Genomic DNA, 19,537 nt, shown 5'->3' with positions numbered 1-19,537 from the left:
CGGTCGTCACAGTCTCGTTTCCAAGGAAACGCAGTGACTACACTACGCGTAATCCCAGAAACGTTGTTACCATGGAGACGTGGTTAGCGTCGTAGATACGGGGATAGCGAGGGATGGGAAGTAATGCTTGTGAAGTAACTATTACCAAGTGTGTTTAGTTACAGGGAACGGATATTAAACTGATGTATTCTTCTGTCGGTGAAATAAGAAGCTGGGTACAGCCTCTGTTTGTGTGTGTGTGTGTGTGTGTGTGTGTGTGTGTGTGTGTGTGTGTGTGTGTGCGTGCGTGCGTGTGTGTGTGTGTGTGTGTGTGTGTTTGTGTTCAAGACCCGCAGTGGTTTGGCGCTGCTAATGCGCGCGACTTTTCAAAGTAGGCGAGGCCGCTGCTCTTAAAGAGGACGTTCAACTGGCTAGCCGCTGCTAGCTTTGTTCCCCAAAAGTTTACTGCTAGGTCAGATGCATGCAAACTGGCGTTAAACTTTTCCCGGCGAACGAATCTAACACTTTGATCAAACGTATTTGAAGTAGTTTTTTCGAAGCATGGTAAAGTCATTTTTAAATGTTCTCCGGGATAGTTGTTGCTAAGGCAAGCTAACATGGCCAGGTTAAGGCTCGTGAGCCAGCGTCGATGCTTTGTAAAATAAACAGTAATGTGGCTGACAGCTAATACACATTAACGTTACTCAAGTAAAGGAATAAGCAGCCTAACAAAGGAAACATCTGTCCCATTGTAACCAACAGGTAAGCTATGTGTCTTATTTGACTGGTTGACTTTATTATAACCATCACATACTGGCTGGCATTAGATCCCAGGGCTCGGGAGTAGGTGTTCTTAGCTTCGCCTGAACCATACCATATTTTATGCTTAACCTGACCCCAACCTCTACCTAGTTATCTTTGCCTGCTCCCGAGCCGTGGAATCTGATACATACCATCTCAAATTCAGAGCGAAGTTGCACATAGTTCCTGGTTGTTTGTGATTTCCTTCCATTAAGTTACTGTTTTTACCTCTTTCCCCAGCGCATCCCTACACCAGCGGGCTGCGCATCATGTCTATTGATTTTGACAGTGCTGCTCTTCAAACCCAACACGAAGAGGAAGAATACGACCAGGAGGACTATGCAAGAGAGCAAGAGGTGCGGCACACATAGCTACAGCATTGTAAAGTTGTTAGGATAACATTTGTGTTACAATTGTGTTTTTGACATGTGGTTGTGTGCGATTGTGATTTATGTTAAAGCTCCAGATTGCTCTAGCAGCGGTAGTTTCTTGATTTTACATATTGTCAAACGTCTGTTATCCAACACGTCAGGTGACAGCATATATCCAGGGCATGATAAAATTGTAGAAAGATAACCTGCGGAATGTGCAGTTCTAGAGGCATTATTTCTCTCTGCTTCAGTGATATCACAATTACTGGCAACTTTACTCACTGATAATGTACACTTTCATGTTTGTATATTTACCAAACTGTTATGTTCTCTTTTGAGAATATTAAATTTGTAAGGCTTTTTTTTCTGAGTTAGTATTGTTGTCGTTGTTTGGGGAAGCATTAGATTGGTGCACTTTTTGAATTTCACATGCCCCACCAGCTTCACAGCTAGACAGGCATGCTGTGTTATTACTCACGCCTACAATTTGTTGCGCCACAAACCTGAGCTATTATTGGCTCAAGGAAAAGGCCTCCTTCCAGGTGTGTCACGCCGAAACTAGCTCTGCCCTGTAGTTTCTCCACTTTTTCTCTATGTAGGTTACCTTGTTTCTGCATTTGACCCCACTTGTACTTGTAAAGCATGAAGAAACTGTCGCTGAATGTCTCACCAGTGGGCTGCAATACTCAGAAGAACGGGACTTTGAATATCAATTCTTGAATGGACTTTTTTTCTTTGGTATAGCCTATTTGTTATACACAGGATGGCAAGTGGAACATGTTTTCCGCCAGTGATTGGAATGTTTCTGCTCCAGTTAACCATGCTATATGTTTTGTCTAAACAATGGAGTTCTTTGGGAGCTAAACACAGCAAGGCCAGTGGGAGCCGACAACATGCCAGGCACGTTTTAGATGCTTCACACAGAAGGTCTTTGCTGTAGAAAAATTAGGCTAGGAGGTTATCATGTGGCTTCACAGCTGAAGCAGAAGTGCCCATTCCATCTTTGCTAAATGTGTAAGTGGGATAACATGGGTCCTTTGGTTGTGGACACAGTGGAGGATTTGAGGAATATTCAACGGTCCTTGTGGGAAGTAAGTCCAGCTGGCTCTGCTTGTTCATCTCACATGGATGGTTGTAAAGCAAGCTTGGTCAGTGTGTTACTGACGCAAGTTACCGAGGAGAATTCTCCTTTTGGTTTATGTTTCAGAAAGAGCTAAGATGTTTTTACATTGAGAGAACACGACGTTGTTTGTCATTGTCAAATATGTCTTAATTCACTTAGGGCTGCAACTAACGATTACCTTCATTAATGATTAATCTAAAATTATAAAAGTGGCATATCTTCATATTTAAGAAGCTGTAACCACAAATCTATTTGGAATCTTTGCTTGATAAATGACTTAAATTATTTAACAATCAGAATTTTTAGCAATGAATTTTCTGTCAGTCAACTAATCGAATAAACAATTAATTGTTTTAGCTCTCATTCCAGAATGAGAGATTCCTACATGCTGAAAAATTACACATGCATTAACAAAATGATCGTGCACTCTAAAACCTGTGCAAAATGGTTCTATCAGCTACACTGAGCTGTATTCTGCTCAAGATAACAGAATTTTAGTTTAACATTTTCAAAATATTATGTGGTGAATTTTAAATTAAAACACTTTCTCAAAATAGCTATTTTAGATTACTTTATAGCAAAACTCTACAAACATGCCCCCTGACACATTCTGTTTCTGAGTCTGTCAGGTGATTGCTGCTCTGTTCTGTAACAACTTGGTTGCGGAGCAACCTTGGTGACTCATTTCCATGTGCTGCTTTTCTGCAGCTGCACAAATTGCTCACAGACCTGCCCGATGATATGCTGGAGGACAGCAGAGACTCCTCCTCCCCAGAGTTGGAGTACTCTACTTGCAGCAATAAAAACACTGGCAACAGGTAACACACATGTTGCTGCTGACACAATAATAATCTCAGATTTGAAGGGTTTGGGATGTGGTTCAAGAAAAACAGCTATAACATGACTGTATTATAGTATAGTTATGCTCTTCTTTCCCTCTATTCTCAGCCCACAGTCCACATGGACTCAGCAATGGTCAAATCAACCAAGGCCAATCCCTCATGAACAGGTAGCGTGTTAGTTTGTTTTCGCTGATGGATTTTTGTTTTCTAAACCTTGGAAAGAAAAAAAAATCGCTCTTACTGTCAATGTCTCTCTGTAGAACTACGAAGCTGACTATGATCAAGGCTCTCGTGATGAGTACACTTACAAGGATGGTGCTGTTCAGATCAATGGACATCAGAGGCATCCTCAAAGTCAACCTCTGCCTCACACCTGGAACCAGCAGCAAGAGGATCACCAGTTCACCCAAGGAGATTATACATATACCACCATGGGCACAGAGAAATCTACAGAGACCAATGATTTCTCCACAGATGAGTATGAGTCTAAACCATACCCTCAAGGCACTAATAACCATGTGGACTATAACGGGGAAGGAGGATACAAGGAAAAGCAAATCCATGGGGACCATAATACCAGAAACCATTTTCAAGTGAGTGGACTACTTCATCATTGCAAACCACCAAAATAACAGCAGGGTCCATGGTGTGTTATTGTAAAAATACAAATTTCAAAGTATTGGATGGTTCATTACAGTGGCTGCTGCTCTTGTCTTCTAAAGTCTCCTATTCGAGAACAAGCTTTCTATCTACTCTCAGATTAAACGCGATGTCTCGCAAAGCTGCTACTAGTTATTATGCCCCATAACAATTCAAATAAATAATAACGGAAAATGTATTACAAAAAATTATGTTTTTAACTGTAAACTGTAAACCCAAGTCTCCATATTTTTTCATTCATATGGCAGTCTCCCTGTATATTTAATTCATACAGTACTTGTCTTTTTCTCTAATAGTTCAAGATTAATATCTTGTTATCTGGCAGTTTGTAATTTGTGCTGTTTTATTGTGTATTTGAGAATGACGCAATAGTTTAATTGTGAAAAATTGAGTTGGTTTATTCTTATGTTATTGAACACAATAGTGTTTTTATGTCAAACATACTCTGTCTTTGTTTTTTGTTTTGTCCCTCTGAATTTCAAGCCTGGAGCTGGGGAGAAAGTTGTGAATCAGTACATGGTCAACTACAATCCTTACCATCCTGCCCCTCAGCCAAAGATGTTTAACTCACCGGCCGCTCAACAAGTCGATCAGTTTGACCATCTGCAAAGAGAGTTCCTTGACTCGACACAACGTGAGTCTTACAGTCTTGATATAGTTGCCGTATTAATAACACAGAACTACAATAGCTGAAAAGTGATCTTTAGGCAATTTCCTGAACCTTCTGAGCCAATCTGTCCAAGTGAATAATCTGAATCTAAAAATAGTCTGTTGTTTGCAAAAGCTGTTGTCAAAGTGCCATTCAGCAATACTCTTGACTCTCAATGCTCCACTTTAGTTGTTCTATGGACAATAATAAATTAGGTCGTTTTGACTGAGAGAGGCTTAGAGAGAAGGACAAATGAAAAAGAATGAGCTGTTTTGTTCCATGTACCGGCCACACAAACTATCATGAACCACAGTTTAACAGTGTTATTTGATATCAGCAAATTTTCAGTTTACCATTGAGATTTGGTTGCCTCCATACAAAACTAATTTACCGGTGCTACTGCACTGCACAGTAATCTGTGCTCAGCATTTAGTGTCCTGAGTGACTTCTTGTGAAGAAATGATAAAGATAGAAATTTGTCAGAGAATATACATACTGTTTTATTACTGTTTCATGAAGAGATGTGTTACGTCAGACTGCATGTCAAATGTAATCTTAAATACCATTGGTAAGTAGCTTTGATAGCCCTAATGCACAAGATGTAAAGAGAGGGGTCCCTTGGTTGATTGTGCCAGTTTACCACTTTGAAACTGGAGATCTAAAGTGTTATTGTATAACATACAGCTTCTGAAATAGCATTGCTAAAAAATTAAAATGTCCTCACACGGTTTAAATAAGGGGTAACTGATGGATCTGTTGAATATAAAATGTTGTGGTGTGTTTCAGAAACTGCTGATAGGGAGCAGCTTGCCCAACTGCAGATTTTAAACAAAGCTCAGCAGAGGCAAATTGAAGACTTGGAGCAAAAACTGGAAGATTCAAGGCGTAATATGAGATACCTCGACCATCAGTTTGCAATTGTCAAAGGTATTTTTCACACAGGTTTTACCTTCAAAATGAGGGGGTGGGTTACATGCTTTCTTAAAGCAAAAAATTTAAGATGTTGTGGAAATTAACAGAATCCCTTGAACTTTGAATGAATAAATCATTCACTACAGGTTTGGAAGAGTTATTAGGGCATCTGTTTTTAAACAGTAGTTCTTCACTATGTCTGACCTTTGTGTTCGACACTTATACTTAAACCATGTTAAGAGCTGGGTTTCTATCAATATATAGCGATTTATTGAGATTGATAGAAGGAAGTAAAATAGGATATGTCTTCACTCAGTTATACATCTGCCCCCTTGTGGCTGTTGAGAGGGCTTGCGCTATCTACGGAAACAGTGACTCCTGCACAGGCTGTTCTGCCCTTGTTTTTTGCCGGATGTGTTTCCCATGGGTACATTGTCACTGTCATTTTTTCTCATCGATAGATGAAAAGGATGGCCTAACAGTAAGTCTAAAGGAATCAAGCCGACTGGTTGAGGAGGCCAAGGAGAGAGAGATTCAAATGCAAAAAAAAGTGAAGGCTATGCAGCAGCAACTACAGGTCCTTACTGAGAGAGACCATGAGGTAAGGTTCTGAGCTGACACACAACACTTTTTTTCTCATATTTTCTTAAGTGTTTCTTAAGCAAAATACAAGATAACCTGATGTATTGCAGACTATCTGTATTTCTTTACTCTCTACGTTCAGTGCAGGAGATGAATCGGATGCTAATCAAACTACAACAATCTCAATCAGCGAAGTTTATCTGTACTTATGGGAGAAACCTTTTTTAAAAATTGGAGAAGGCAATAATCAGTCATACAAAATTTATTAAATAAATTTGAAAGTAGTGTCAGCCCTACAGAATTTAAAAATCTAATGACATAAACTAAATGCCTCAGTAAAATGTTGTACAGTGTGTTCTGAAACAGACTTAAAGCGCTTACTGAAGCATGCAGATAGCATTAATATCTACATCGAAACCTTTGGTAAAAGATGTTTATACAGTACTTTCACTTTGTTTGCAGAACATGAAGAAGCAGAGGGTGGCAGAGGCTGCAGTGGACAGCATGAAGCAGCAGATGTTGGAGCTTTGTCGTTCTGACACACTGTCAAGAGCGCGGGAGCAGCATGACAGGGACCTTGCCATCATAAGAGAACAGCATGAGGTTGCACTGCTGACCCTACAGCAGAAGCTTGACTCTACCTCTCAGGCTCTGAATGAACAGGTCTGTACTTTTTCTGTCACAGGATTTGGCAGTGGAAAATGAGATTAATGCGTTAACAGGCTATCCATCAGACATTAAATAAGACCTCAAAATTCTAATACAGGTCAAGATATTTGCAAGTCACCTGCAGATATAGCGTACTTGTAAGTATATGTTGACAGTGTTGTTGTGTTGTTACTTCCAGATTGATGTCGGTCATGGGTTACGAGAGCAGGTGAATCGGCTGGAGCGCCAGAGAGAAGAAGAGCAACTGGAGAGAGCCAGGGTCATCAACGCCCTCACTCAGCGCCTAGAGGAGAGTCAACAACAATGTGCCAAGCTACTGCAGACTAGTGAGTAAACTCTTAGGCACATATTTTACTTTGCTTGAGTCCAAATGATATTTTCTTATCCACTGTGGTTCTGTTTTCTTCAGATTCAGTGCAGGAGATGAGTCAGATGCAAATTAAACTACAACAGGCTCAATCAGCCAAGGCACTGAGCGAAAACATGAACAAAGTCTTACAGGTTTGCATTCTTATTTTTCTGCCCAAAAATGGAAACACTCTGGAAACATTATTACCTAAAAAAGATGTGCTTAAACTTGATTGATGAAACTTTTCATCTTTTTATTTTCCAATTTATCCTGAAGGAGGATCTGGCTGATTTGAAGGAGCAGATCACTCTGTATGAATCTGCTGTGAAACATGGTGTCGTTGCATCAGAGCTGAGCAGTGACTGGGAAAACCAGCTGTCTGAATCCTGTATGGATCTAGGATTAAAGAAAACTAACAGGAAAAGTGGCGCTCTCCACAGGTGTGCCATGGTTATGAAGTAGAGTCACTGTCGTTATTACAGTGCCTCAGATTCTCTTTTCACTCTCTGTGTCCTTTTGTCTCTGTGCCATGAGTCCTAGTATATACTGTGACACTTTGTCAACAAATTTCTACTTTAGGATCACCACTCCCATCACTGACAATCCACATGTAACTTTCCTTACTGTTTCGACAGTACTGCCTTGGCTCACCTGTCGGACTCCAAGCTGCCCAAGGACGAGGCCCTACGGCTGCTGCGAGTGGAGATGCAGCGCTGCCTGGGTAGTCTGAAGGGGAAGCGGCAGAAGATCAGTCAGCTGCAGGAGGAGCTCCAGCACTGTCAGAGCCAAGTAAACGAACTTCAGACCCAGTTAGATGAAGCCAAGCTCTGCTCTTCGGTAAGAACTCCCCCTATATGACCAGACACTAGATTTAATGTTGAACTGCTGACTAAGGCATTCTCCCCAACACTTATTCAGTTTGACTGGCATAAAAAGAAAAAAAAGACATTTGGATGTTAACCAAAAAAAAAAAGAACAGGGAACTAAAACTTGGTATAAATGGTATGGTACAAGCATAATGTATAAATAAATTGTAAGAAATTATTTAAAAAAAAAAAAACAAACACTACATCTGCTGTATGTCTGCAGGTCAGAGAGAAAAGTCAGACGGAACATCCAGACATGACTGGAGAGTTTCAGAAAAACTTAATGAGACTAAAGGAAGACAAGTTACACTTGCAGGAACAAGTGGAGGTTGGTTGGTTCATTGTCAGATTAATTGTGTTCTTTGTTTTTGGACTAAATCATGAAAGATTCTTGTTCTGTCCAAATTTTAGGTTCTAGAGAAAAACAATACGGAGCTGAGACAGAGTGAGGAGAAGGTGAGGTCTGCCAACTCAGAGCTATGCATTAAGATGAGGGAGATGATCCAGGAGCTGGACCAAGAAAAGCAAGAGGCTGCTGAGAGGTAAGGCGCAGAGGATGGTACTAAGATTATAGTACCATCCTTTCACTTTAGACCTGAATTAATTAATGGTTTTTTTAAGGTGTGCGTATTGATTCATATATACAGTCTTTGTTTCTTCATGAAGATCTGAACGGATTCATCAGCAGTATAGGGACGACGTGGTGAACCAGGTCAAAACAGAGCTCATGCTGGAACATGATGCTCAGGTTGAACAGCTGACTGCACAGCACCAGCAGCAGGTCCAGCAGTTACAGTAAGTCCTCGGCACCTGCCTCTAGGAATTTTAGTCAACTTTAAGCCTTTGCAACTTGTTTACAGTGTTTACTGCTTCCTACACAGGACCCAGCTGTCTGAGGCCAGTGATAAGATGTTGGCTGTACAAGAGTGTTATATATCTGTCTGCAAAGAGAAGGACATGCTTGAAGAAAAAATACAAAACAGGGAGAAGGAGGAGGCTTTGATCAGAGAAAATGAGGTATCAAATAAAAGATCCTAAAATGTGCATTAAAAAAAGTAATTGGAGAAATCCTGCACATGGTTGTTATGCATATCAAACACTGAAACATAATTCAAAAGATCAAAATACGCTAATGTATGGTAAATGATTATTCAGAATTGTGTTGGTTTTGATTAATATTAGTGAGGTAGTATTTACTTTTGTACTAATATTTTAAATCAAAACTCAGCTGGAACATGAAGGTTTCACTATTTATTTTTTGACTATTTGTTTATTGTATTACTATACGCTGTACTGTATGTCACAAATCTTTTTCACGGTGATGAAGGTGGCTGTCTGTGGACTGAGAATGATTAACGATTGATTGGCTGTTATTCCCAGCAAAAAATGAGAGAGGAGAGTGGTACAGCTGTGGAGAAGCTGAGGGCTGACCTCGAGGCTCAGCATCAGGCCTCGATAAACCAGCTAAAAGCTCTCTGGTCCAGAGAGAAGGAGGCTGAGATCCAGCGGCAGGTGAACTCTCATGTAGCCTCGGCCAAGGCTAGGTGGAAGGAGGAACTGCAAGAGGTATGATTTCCACGGATCACTGTCCACCTCCCTGGATTCCCAAATGTATATTTCACTTTAGACCTGAATGTTTTTTCCTGCCTCCGTGCAGATGGAGAGAACCTGGACCCAGAGGCTGGAGGAGGCTAGGAGGGAGAAACACGGAGACACTGCCGAGGTAACCTGTCAGACAGATGAGATTGAGGGCAGCAGAGTGACAATTACTGCTGAGGAGCTGGACTCCAGGCTTAGTGCCCAGAAACAGCAGCTGCAAGTAGAAGCTGACAAGGTCAAGCGCAAAGCTGTGGAGGAAGCCAAGAAACAGGCCCAGAGAGAGCTTCAAGAGAAACATCTGGAGGACATGGCCAAGCAGGTCACTGGGTTGTCTTTATAATAAATCTGCCAGTTAGCAAATGTGTTTTACTGTACATTTTCGTATGGATGGCACCAATTGGAAAACCACATACCCATACCACTAGACTTTGTAAAGCTATTCTCCAAGCTATTTTAAAATCATAATATACATGATTTGAAAGGGTCAAATTTAGTAGTGGACATACAGTATGTGTTGGTGTCACAGGTTGAAGGTGCAGTGACCAGGGCCTACAATCGCTGGATTGAGGATTTGACTTCATTACCAGAATATCAAGCCTCTCTCGAAACTGAGAAAGAGAAATGGGAAGAACTACAAGAAAAAGACACAGAACAACGGGTATGACAGTTTTTTATTTTTTTTATTTGTATGAATAAAAAAAGCGTCACTGCTGTCATCTGGCTTTTCTGTTGTGATCATGTATCTTTCTTTAAATGTCCCAGGTTTCCCAGGCCCTGAGGGAGGCAGAGGAGCAGTGGCATAAGAAACACAAGAACCAGCTGGAGGAGCAGAGCTCTGGAGCACAGAGGGTGGAGGAGCTCCAAGAGGAGGTAGCGACTTTCCAGAGCCAGCTGGAGCAGGCAAGGAGAGAGCAAGCTGCCCTGCTGAAGGCTGAGCTGGCCGGAGCTAGAGCAGCCTGGAACCGAGACAAACAGCAGGAGATCTCTGTGGTTCGGGCTCGCAGTGAGCAGTTGTACAAAACCAAGCTGCAAGAGCAGCACAAAAAGCTGGAGCAGGCTTTGCAGCAGGCCAGGGAGGATGCCCACCTCCAGAAGAAGGAGCTGCTCCTGCAGATGGAGGCCAAGCTTCAGGAGACTCTGAGGGCCAGAGAGGAGGAGTGGAGATGTCAGCAAGCAGAGAGAGAGCTGACCCAGAGACAGCAGATGAGGGATGAACTATTGGCAGAGCTTCAGACTGGACTAGATGAGGTGCAGGCACAACTTCTCAGAGATCCTAAAACAGATCAGCATGGCACTGAAAACACCAAGAGGACCAGCGGGGCCACATCAGAGAAAACAATGACACACATCATCCAAACAACCTGCAAAGACATAGTCAGCAGGGCAATATCCCAGGCCAAGAAGGAGTGGAAGAAAGTGGGTTGTTAATGGATTATCTGTTGTCTAAGGATGAAGTAAATGGTGTTATCTGTTAATGATTTAGGTGGACTGGTTCTGCTCAATGATTAATTTACTGTGTCTTCAGAAGACAAAGGTTGGAGTGTTGCAATACACGGTGTGCTGCAAAGATTAAGCGTTGAGGCATTTGAATTTTGATTTGTCTGAGTGTGCCCTCTTTATGGTTGTGTGTCTGATGTGGTGCGGTGTTTGAGTTGCTTTTTCCTTTATGGTTTAATTTCTGTCTCTTTAGGTAAGTGAGGAGAGACTGAGTCATGTGTTAAAAGAAACACAGGAACAACATGAAAGAGAAATTGACCAAATGAAAAGTATGTAATGTCACAATGACATTTTTTTACAGCTTTCTCACTTATATCTCATATCGTCACTTATTATTGCAGGGAGCAAACATTCTACTTAAATACATTTGACCTAGAGTATTACCAGATTTGATTAGACTGTAGTAGAGTTGCTCATCAATATTGTCCACTGTTTCCAGGCTCTTTGTCCCAGAAGAGGGAGCAGGCTCGTTGCAGGAAGGAGTGCGCTGAGACTTTAAGTAAGCTGCAGAGGAAGAATCAGGAGCTCCAGAGACACCTTGAGAAAGCCTGCCGTCAACTCCAGCACAGCGTTCGGGAGCACAAAACTGCCATGCAGCATCTCAAAGGTATGTATTTTTTTTTTTTTAAAGCATTTAAAATGTTTCTCTAAAGGACATTTAAATAGATTTACTCAACTATGTCGGTGCGTCTGTGTTGATGGGATACCCCACTTTCTTGCAGATGAGCATAAAAGCAGCTTACAAAAAGCAAAGGACAAACATCTGCAGCAGCTAGATGAAGTGAAGAGAGCCAAAGAATCCTCAGGGTTTGTACTGTTTTTATCATTTCTTTTAATTTCGTCAAGTCCAATTAAATGAAATATTGTGTCCCTGGCTGTATAGTTACCCTTGTCTATTGTTACTCTGTTTGTTGTTTCATGCCAAATATGTCAAAAGTGTATCATTGTGTATTGTTTTATATCAAATACTCTCCCTTCTCTCCTCAAAGTTTTTGCTTAAACATCTTGCCTTTGGGGGGGGCGTATTTAAATATTCCATCCAATAAAATATTATAGATTTTTGCAACAACCATATTCTCCCTTTATATAAAATATGCTAGTCTGCCTTCATCATTAAGGTTACTAGCTCGAGCAGGACTTTTCAACCTTCAGTAATTTTCAAATTAAGTCCTTCCAGACATTATGTCCAGCACCAACATCATGGTCCATTTAGCACTGTCTTAAAAAAAAATTAAGAGATCTCAGCGCCATGAAAGAGATCATTAAGGCCAGTGGAGGCAGTGCTATGAAAATAATATCCAAAGACCAGATTTAGGGCTGTAATGGACGATTATTTTCATTATTGTTTGGTTCGCCGATTATTTTCTTGATTAACCGCTTAATCTATAAAATGTCGGAAAAATATTAACACTTACAGCACAAGGTGGTGTTATCAGATTGCTTGTTTCTTCCAACCAACACTTTGGCAACTAATGATATTGAGTTTCTTACAAGGTGAGACAAAGCAAAGCAGCAAATGGAAAAAGCCGCCAATTATTTTTATGTCTATTGACTAATTGAAGAATCGACTGATCATCTCAGCTTTAGTCAGGTTACAGTTTTGCAGACATTTCGAATTCACAAAACCTAACGTCAGTAGAAAATTGTATGTAACTTCTGCCACTCGTTCAGTAAAACTAAAAATACATACATACATAAATACATGAACAAGGGATTTTTATTTGGTATACAGATTTCCTTTGTTCTTTTAAGCTCCAAGATGAGCGCGGTGTTCCTAGCTAACATTCATTGATAAAATTAGTGGTTAATGAATTTTTGATTTGATTGATTTAATGTTCTTGGTTACAGGAGTTCTGATTACCAGCAAAATCTTCAGCAAGGCCTCGAAGAGATGAAGCAGCAATACTTGGTGACTGTAGAAAAGATCAGAGGTTGGTTATTAATTTTATCATTTTTGGTAGGGGGGATATTTGTGATGGGATTTAAATTATTCTGTGTTATGGACACCAGAATTCAGGGGTTGTAGACCTAATATAATAATACATCTGTGATAGAATGAGTAAGTGCTGACAAACGTAGACACTGCAGACGTAGACTTGCATCAAACTCGAACACGTCTTCCACTCACATATACTTGGTGAACAACAGACTATGACGGTGATTGTGTTTTTTTTGTTTTTGTTTTTTTTTTTATGACAGAAGACATGCTGCGTTACCTCCAGGAGAGTCGGGATCGAGCAGCAGAGATGATCCGCATGGAGGTGCAGAGGGAGAGGCAGGACACTGCCAGAAAGATGCGGCATTATTATCTGACCTGTCTGCAGGAGTTACTGGAGGACGGAGGAAAGGCTACAGGGCAAGAGGACATAATTGTCTCAAACTTGTTTGCTTTCTCAAAATTGGCTCCTCGGGCTAATTGTATTGATCTTCCCGTCTTCTGCAGAGCTGAAAAGAAAATAATGAATGCTGCGAGCAAGCTGGCGGCCATGGCTAAAGTGCTGGAGACACCTATCAGAAGTAAATCTGGGAAGAACTACAGTTTACCAAGTGAGTCCTATTGTACAGAACTGCAGTACTGTTGATTGTTGATTTTTCTCAAAATACATATGTGTTGTTGATCTGTGTTTTGTATTGGCAGATTGTTCGACAGCTGTATCCACCGCTGGCTGCCCTCCAGGTAGAAACGCAGGTTTCAATAAGAACCCGACCACACTACCTGAGCTTCCTGACATCAGGGCAGAGGAGAGATCCCACAGGGAAAAGACCTCTGCTGATTCCGAGCAGAAACCAGCCGCCGCAGCCGGGACTAAACCTATGATCCACCAGGACATTTCTGCATCTGGGAAGGAGGAGGCCTCAGTGGATGCAGGCCTGAAACCCAAAACTGCTGCTCACACACACCTTCGCTCTTACAAACCCTCTCAACAGATGGCTTCTCCATCCCCGGTGGATTTTGTCAGCGTATCGGTGAGGAGTAAGAGCAGAGAGCTGTACCTGCAGGAAGGAGATTCCAGCAGAGCAGACAACTGCCTGGACTCAGAGCGACAGAGCAAACCGTTCCTCATCCAGGAGGCTCCTGTCAGAGATGAGAAACGGACCAACTGGAGCTTGACCAGCAGTGACTCGGACACAAGCTTCCAAGTCCCCAGACTATCCTACTCAGGAAGAAAAGTGGAACCAGTGAAGCCCTTTTCCGTCTCTGCTGCATCGGCCAGCGACTTGAGAGAGTTTGTCGGCCTCAGCCCGGATGCGTCCGACCTGACAGTTTATAATGAGATTGCCAAGAAGACACCTCACACCCAGGCCTTGAACTTTCCCAGCGTGAAGATGAGCGCACACAGGGAACCCACCCCTGGCTCTGAGGCGGAGAAGCAGCAGGGAGTTTGTTCCAGGCCTCTGTTCTCTGAGTTGAGACAGCGCCAGCAGGACAGCGGCTTTGACAGTCCACTGTACCAGCAAAAATGACAAAGTGAAGGGCAGGTATGAGGTGAAGTAGGAAGATGAGCTTGGACCTGACTCGGCGATTTCAGTTACGTTACCAAATAGTGCCTTTAACAGAGTGTGTTATGTTTACGTGACATAGAACTTTTGCCTTCATAGTTACGTCCAGTGTGTTTTCGTGTACGTGTGTTGTGTTAGTATTGTTTTAGGAATAGTTTGACGTATTGGGAAAAACATTTATTCACTTTCTTGCTGAGGGTAAGACGAGAAAGTCAGTACCACTCTTACCGTGTGTTTGTATGCTAAAGCTGGTTGAGTGAACTTGGTGTAAAGACTGGAAACAGCCAGCCCGGTGCTGTCCGAAGGTAACAAAATCCACCTGTTTCTTCCCATTCCCAGCCAAAAAAAAGTAGCGGGATATAAAGCCTGTTTACTATTTCTTGACCGGGAGATTTAAAGAACATCAAATGAGAAGAGTAAACAAGACTTAAAGGTATAACTGGTTACATAGTGAGCGTCAGTGGTGCTGGTAGGTGGATTTTGTTACCGTTGTGGAGTTCCAAGCTAGCACCCCCCCCCCCCATTTCACGGTTTATGCTACGGCAAACTCCCTGCTGGCCGTTGCTTCATAGTGGTACTGATATTTTCGTTTCACTGTTGAGAAGAAAGCAGAAAGTGTATTTCACAAAGAAAATGTCAAAATATTGCTTTAATGCATCGTTTTTTCCACTGTAAAAGAAACACATTTCGTACCTCTCTGTTATGGTCTTTGACAATCTGTCACCTCAGGCAACAATCCCGCTCCCAACAGGAGATAAAGATCTGGGCTGAAGTAAGTCAACAAGGGTGCACGGACTTATCGTAACGCCCACCGCCATGCTGTTATTCACGTCCAAAGCAAGAGCAGTGAGCCAAAACAGAAACTTGCTGACGGAATATTTAGTGCTCAGTCTGGAGCCTTTGCTGTCTCACAGCTCTCTGCTACCCCGAGAGGTTTGATTAAATACAGCCTTGATGTATAGAAACATGCATACTTTTTTTTTTTTTTTTTTTTTTTTTGTGTGGGGAAAGTGTTAATGATGAGTGACTTTTATTTTGCATGACTATCACAGGGTTAGCTCATGGAAGCGAATGTCCGAGCGTCTTCAGGTGTTTCTTCTGCATCCGTGTGCTTGCTTGGACGTGATACCTACATCAAGGCTAACTGCACTTTGTAGAGAATGTTTTGAGATCTAAAGTCGCAGCTCTCCCCCACACTGTAACTTTACACTTGTGATACCATGTTTGAAATATACTGGCAGCTCACCATTATAAAGAGCCTGAGGGTTAGATAAGGTGCAGATTTATTCTGAGCCTATGTTACCCTGCTCTGTTCTCTCTCCCTGGGATCAGTCTCGGATTTAGATTCCAGTGTGTTTTGTTTTTATATTTTAAAATATTTTAGATCACATTAATGTGCCTTGCTGTTTATAGATTATAAATGTTTTTATATATTTCTGTGATTCATTTGAATAAATCTTATAATTTAATAACAAATCAAGAGAAAATAATTCATTTGTCATAAGAACTGAGCCTTACCAGTAAATCCTGTTGTTGTGAAGCATAATTTTAAAATGTAGTTTATAGCGGAGATTAGTCTTAGTTACGTCTAATGGCATACATACAATCCTATTAACTATAATTTAATATTAAACAAAAGCTCATTTCGAAGAACATCAAACTGCCCTTTCAGCTAGAACTCAAACGAACAGTTGATCATTTGATCACCAGAAAATGAACTGGCATTAATGTTGATTCCTCATGTTCCTCGTGTCAAAATTCACTGGCTCTGGTTCCTCAAATGTGAATCTTTGCTGGTTTCTCGATCTTTACAGTGGTAAACTAAATATCTAGTGGCTGGACAGACAAAGCAATATGAAGATCACACCTTTTGGGGGGGGGGGGGTTTAAATAAGGGTAAGTAAATTCCTTAAACAGCCGGATGCTGTTGTTTTTGGCAAACAACAGCCAAACAGTACCTGATGCATTTGCTGGGGACTATTTTCTGATGCGTATTTATTCTCCTGTTTGTGTTTAGGAGGGAAATAAACACGCAGATAGGATTAGGAGCAGGTGTTAGGCTGATCTTTGGAATCTTCTCTGTCACCATAACAAACAAGCCCCCGGGCCAACTACCACAGGACACACCTCCCACCGACTTGAGTCGGCTGCGACAGATCGGGGATCAATGGTTGAACCGTGCAGCTTCTGTCAACCCCGAGCGGAAGCAGGACGACGGCGAATGTGACCGAACCTACGAGGGGAAAAAAAAAAAAAAAAAATCCAAATCCTACACATAGACATTTCCGGGATCAGTATTTCACTTTCATGTGATTAAAGGTGTGAAATAAAATCCAGTTTGAAATCGCTCTGTTCCAGTGGTAGGACAGATCTTGACCATGATGATGGGGGCTGACGAAGCAAATGAAGGGGTACTTGAGCTCATTTGTTAGGGCTGTGAGGGAGCATCAGACAAAAATGGAGACAGACAATTATTATTATTTTTTTTAAATATAATTTTCATAAAACAGTGGAGCTCTACAGCCACCGAGGAACCAGCCACATCAGGCTTTTTTTTCTACACAAAATATTTTGTCGCTAGGTTTTGGATTCATCCTCGGTTTTGGTCTCCACGTGGGACTCGTCGACAAAAAATGAAAAATGCCGGACACCTTCGCGGTTGTTATCCGTCCCCTCGTCGCTGCGTGTCGGTATCACGGTGGCTCCACGTAGTAGACTCTCTGCCTCTCAGTCTCGCGGCGACTGCGGAAAATACAACGCCGCTGCCGTGCAGGGCACAGGTGACAGTCTGCGTTACCTCTGCGACACGCCAAAGGTACGCACCGTAATGTCGGTGCTGTCACGTTAAAGGTCACCGGAAATAATAAAAAACAAACAAACAAAACTCTTCTTATGTTCCTATTTTTTCCTTTCCTTACAGAAACTCGACGATCGAGAGCACAAGGTAAGACTTGCAATGGGCAGCGGGATGAGAGCAGGTGTTCGGAGGGACTTCGCGGGCGGGTCCGGAAACACTGAAGTCGAAGAGTTTAACGGCGCAACAGGGGGATTTTTCTCCTATGAATTAGTGATCGGAGCTATAGGGCGAGACACCTTCTTCCACAAGGTAAAAGTCCATGTTTTGTTCTAGGTTATGAAGTAAAAAGGTATTGGTCCATCACGGACTGTTTTTTTTCTTTAATTTTATTCTCTTGCAGAAGTTTTTTTCCCCCCATATGCTGTGAAATCAAATCAAATACAACAGATAAAGAAATGCCTTTGAGGGATCCATTTGGTTTCTGCATAGAGGCCTCGAAAGGTGCGTCCGCACTGGGGCTGGAGGTGCCACCGTGGTCACAGGGGTCATGCCCTTCTCTTTCATTCCTTTTTCAGGAATCGCGGTTACACCGTCTAATTTAAAGTTACACGCCGCTGGCTTTTCACGAGCGCTATACGTAGGTTTTAGAGGGAATGCCGCGAGTGCAGCGTCGGACCCCATCCCCTTTGCCCGCCCAAGAGCCGTCTCCGCCCGCCCCTGTAGCCGGCCCGCTCCCCGCCCACACCGCGCCCCACGAACGCGAGCGACTCACTGTGGCGCCCGGCGTGACGTCTTTTCTGACCCCGTGTCATGGAGACGCACCGACGGCTGAAGCGGGCGGCAAGCAAACAGCTGTTGATGCTGACGTTGGCTAAGTAGTGATAGCAAAAAAACGTTCATGTAGCAGCTTTAAAAGGTGGACACCTTTAGTCTTTACACCTAGTGTCCCTGAATTATTTTTTTTTAGGCCAAGAACATTGGAAAAAAAACCCATGAATAAATAGATCAATTTAACACTTACTGGAAAGCATCCCTGGTGGAGTAAAGATAGAAACTAGTATTGGATCATGATGTAGAGAAACCCTGGGCCATACAACTGTTTTTATACCTTCCTAAACCCGGGTAGGTCCCTCGGCTCTACATCCCCGGCACGTGGCAGTTGTGGTGCAACGTTTTACTTTGCTACGCTTAAGTGCGTGTGGCCTCCACTTTAGGTTTTTGTTGCACATGACACCATAACAGAACGGGTTTCTTCTATGCTTTAAAACAGTGCAACCTCACACACACACACACTCACATTTAATGACACTTAAAGTTCACTTCTCCTGTATTTATTTTTCCTCAGGTGAGCCTGGAAGTCCGGTGTCCGAAATATCAGCAGACCGGGGAGACAAAAGCTGCATAGTGTCCTCAAGAAAGGAGACATGTACTTCAGCACTGGTGACCTGCTGCGTATCGATGAAGATAATTTCAGGATCGAGTTGCAGACACGTTCAGGTCAAATGCAGCTTCATTCTCTGAGATTTTTTATTCATTTATTTTTTATCGTCAACAGATGGGAAGGAGAAAAACATGGCTACAAATGAGGCGGCTGGCCTCATCCCGCCGGCCGATTGCATTGAAGAAGCCGATGTGCATGGAGTTAAAGGGCCAGGTAATATTCACCGGACGTCGTCTTGTCACGGCTGCAGCAACCAAGTGCGTGAGTGGAAATAGCGAGGCGGACTAGGGCTGCAACTGACAATTATTTTCATTTCTGATGAATCATTTTATCTATAAAATGTCAGAAACCAGCGAAAAATGCCCATCACAGGGTCCTAAAACCCCATATGCTGTCTTCAAACAGATTTTTTTTTTTTGTACAATAAATTTGAAGACAGCTAAAGATACTCACTTTACAGTAACATAAAACAGAAGTACCCTCACATTTTAGAGGCTGGAACTAGGGAATATTTGGTATTTTTTGCTGAAAATGACTTAAACCATTGATGGAATAATTAAACGATTCATTCTTCGTCAATCAACGAACCGATTGATTGTTTTAAATCTAACATATACTTTCCTTCAGAAATATGAAAAGCCTCAGCCAGCACGCAATAGTTAAATAAAAGGTCGTCTTTCTTAGAAATTATTTAAATGTTGGTTTTAATTCATTCCTCTCACATCATATTTATCTGAATGGATTTTTGTAGCAGAAGCTTGACTTTTTGTTGTTATCCCTCTGAGGCCCCCGAGCAGGTAAACGAGCCCAAACCGAACACCATGTTGATGGTGTAGCTCACGGTGATGTCGAGTCACTTGTTAATGTTACATAGTTGTTTTGTTACTACAACGAACAAG

General features: G+C 42.1%; 1 protein-coding gene and 1 long non-coding RNA gene across 4 annotated transcripts; both read left to right on the top strand.

Moving 5' to 3' along the window:
* Nucleotides 1-376: 376 nt before the first annotated feature.
* Nucleotides 377-16,447, top strand: cep152 (centrosomal protein 152). Of its 3 annotated transcripts, XR_005707916.1 has the most exons (29): nt 377-741; nt 1,021-1,136; nt 2,983-3,092; nt 3,223-3,283; nt 3,377-3,709; nt 4,260-4,410; nt 5,212-5,352; nt 5,799-5,938; nt 6,382-6,582; nt 6,767-6,914; nt 6,998-7,089; nt 7,214-7,377; nt 7,573-7,774; nt 8,027-8,131; nt 8,215-8,345; nt 8,470-8,598; nt 8,685-8,820; nt 9,184-9,369; nt 9,461-9,721; nt 9,929-10,060; nt 10,165-10,818; nt 11,093-11,168; nt 11,339-11,506; nt 11,622-11,706; nt 12,748-12,830; nt 13,099-13,255; nt 13,343-13,446; nt 13,538-15,333; nt 16,418-16,447. XR_005707916.1 is itself a non-coding variant. In XM_040132446.1 (28 exons), exons 2-28 carry the CDS (start codon nt 1,050-1,052, stop codon nt 14,362-14,364), a joined length of 5,064 nt encoding a protein of 1,687 aa, XP_039988380.1. In that variant the 5' UTR covers nt 377-741; nt 1,021-1,049; the 3' UTR covers nt 14,365-15,382. The 3 variants fall into 3 exon arrangements, 2 of the variants coding, with proteins under 2 accessions (XP_039988380.1, XP_039988381.1); XM_040132446.1 differs by lacking the exon at nt 16,418-16,447 and having other exon boundaries at nt 13,538-15,382; XM_040132447.1 differs by lacking the exon at nt 16,418-16,447 and having other exon boundaries at nt 3,195-3,283; nt 13,538-15,382.
* Nucleotides 16,448-17,120: 673 nt separating this feature from the next.
* On the top strand, nt 17,121-18,883 carry LOC120792979. Its single transcript, XR_005707917.1, has 3 exons — nt 17,121-17,215; nt 17,321-17,506; nt 18,543-18,883. It is a non-coding gene; the product is annotated as an uncharacterized LOC120792979 (long non-coding RNA).
* Nucleotides 18,884-19,537: the final 654 nt, after the last annotated feature.

This window comes from Xiphias gladius, chromosome 8, assembly GCF_016859285.1.
Source record: "Xiphias gladius isolate SHS-SW01 ecotype Sanya breed wild chromosome 8, ASM1685928v1, whole genome shotgun sequence".
Taxonomy (NCBI): Eukaryota; Metazoa; Chordata; class Actinopteri; order Istiophoriformes; family Xiphiidae; genus Xiphias; species Xiphias gladius.
Note: the sequence above shows the minus strand (reverse complement) of the source record. Positions and strands in the feature narration are given on the sequence as shown.

Bases quoted from the DNA above. Each gene is read 5' to 3' on its own strand.
- cep152 (XM_040132446.1), top strand. From the start codon at position 1,050: ATGTCTATTGATTTTGACAGTGCTGCTCTTCAAACCCAACACGAAGAG. The intron at 3,093-3,222 runs GTAACACACATG...CTCTATTCTCAG, and splicing joins AATAAAAACACTGGCAACAG to CCCACAGTCCACATGGACTC. The intron at 6,915-6,997 runs GTGAGTAAACTC...TGTTTTCTTCAG, and splicing joins TGCCAAGCTACTGCAGACTA to ATTCAGTGCAGGAGATGAGT.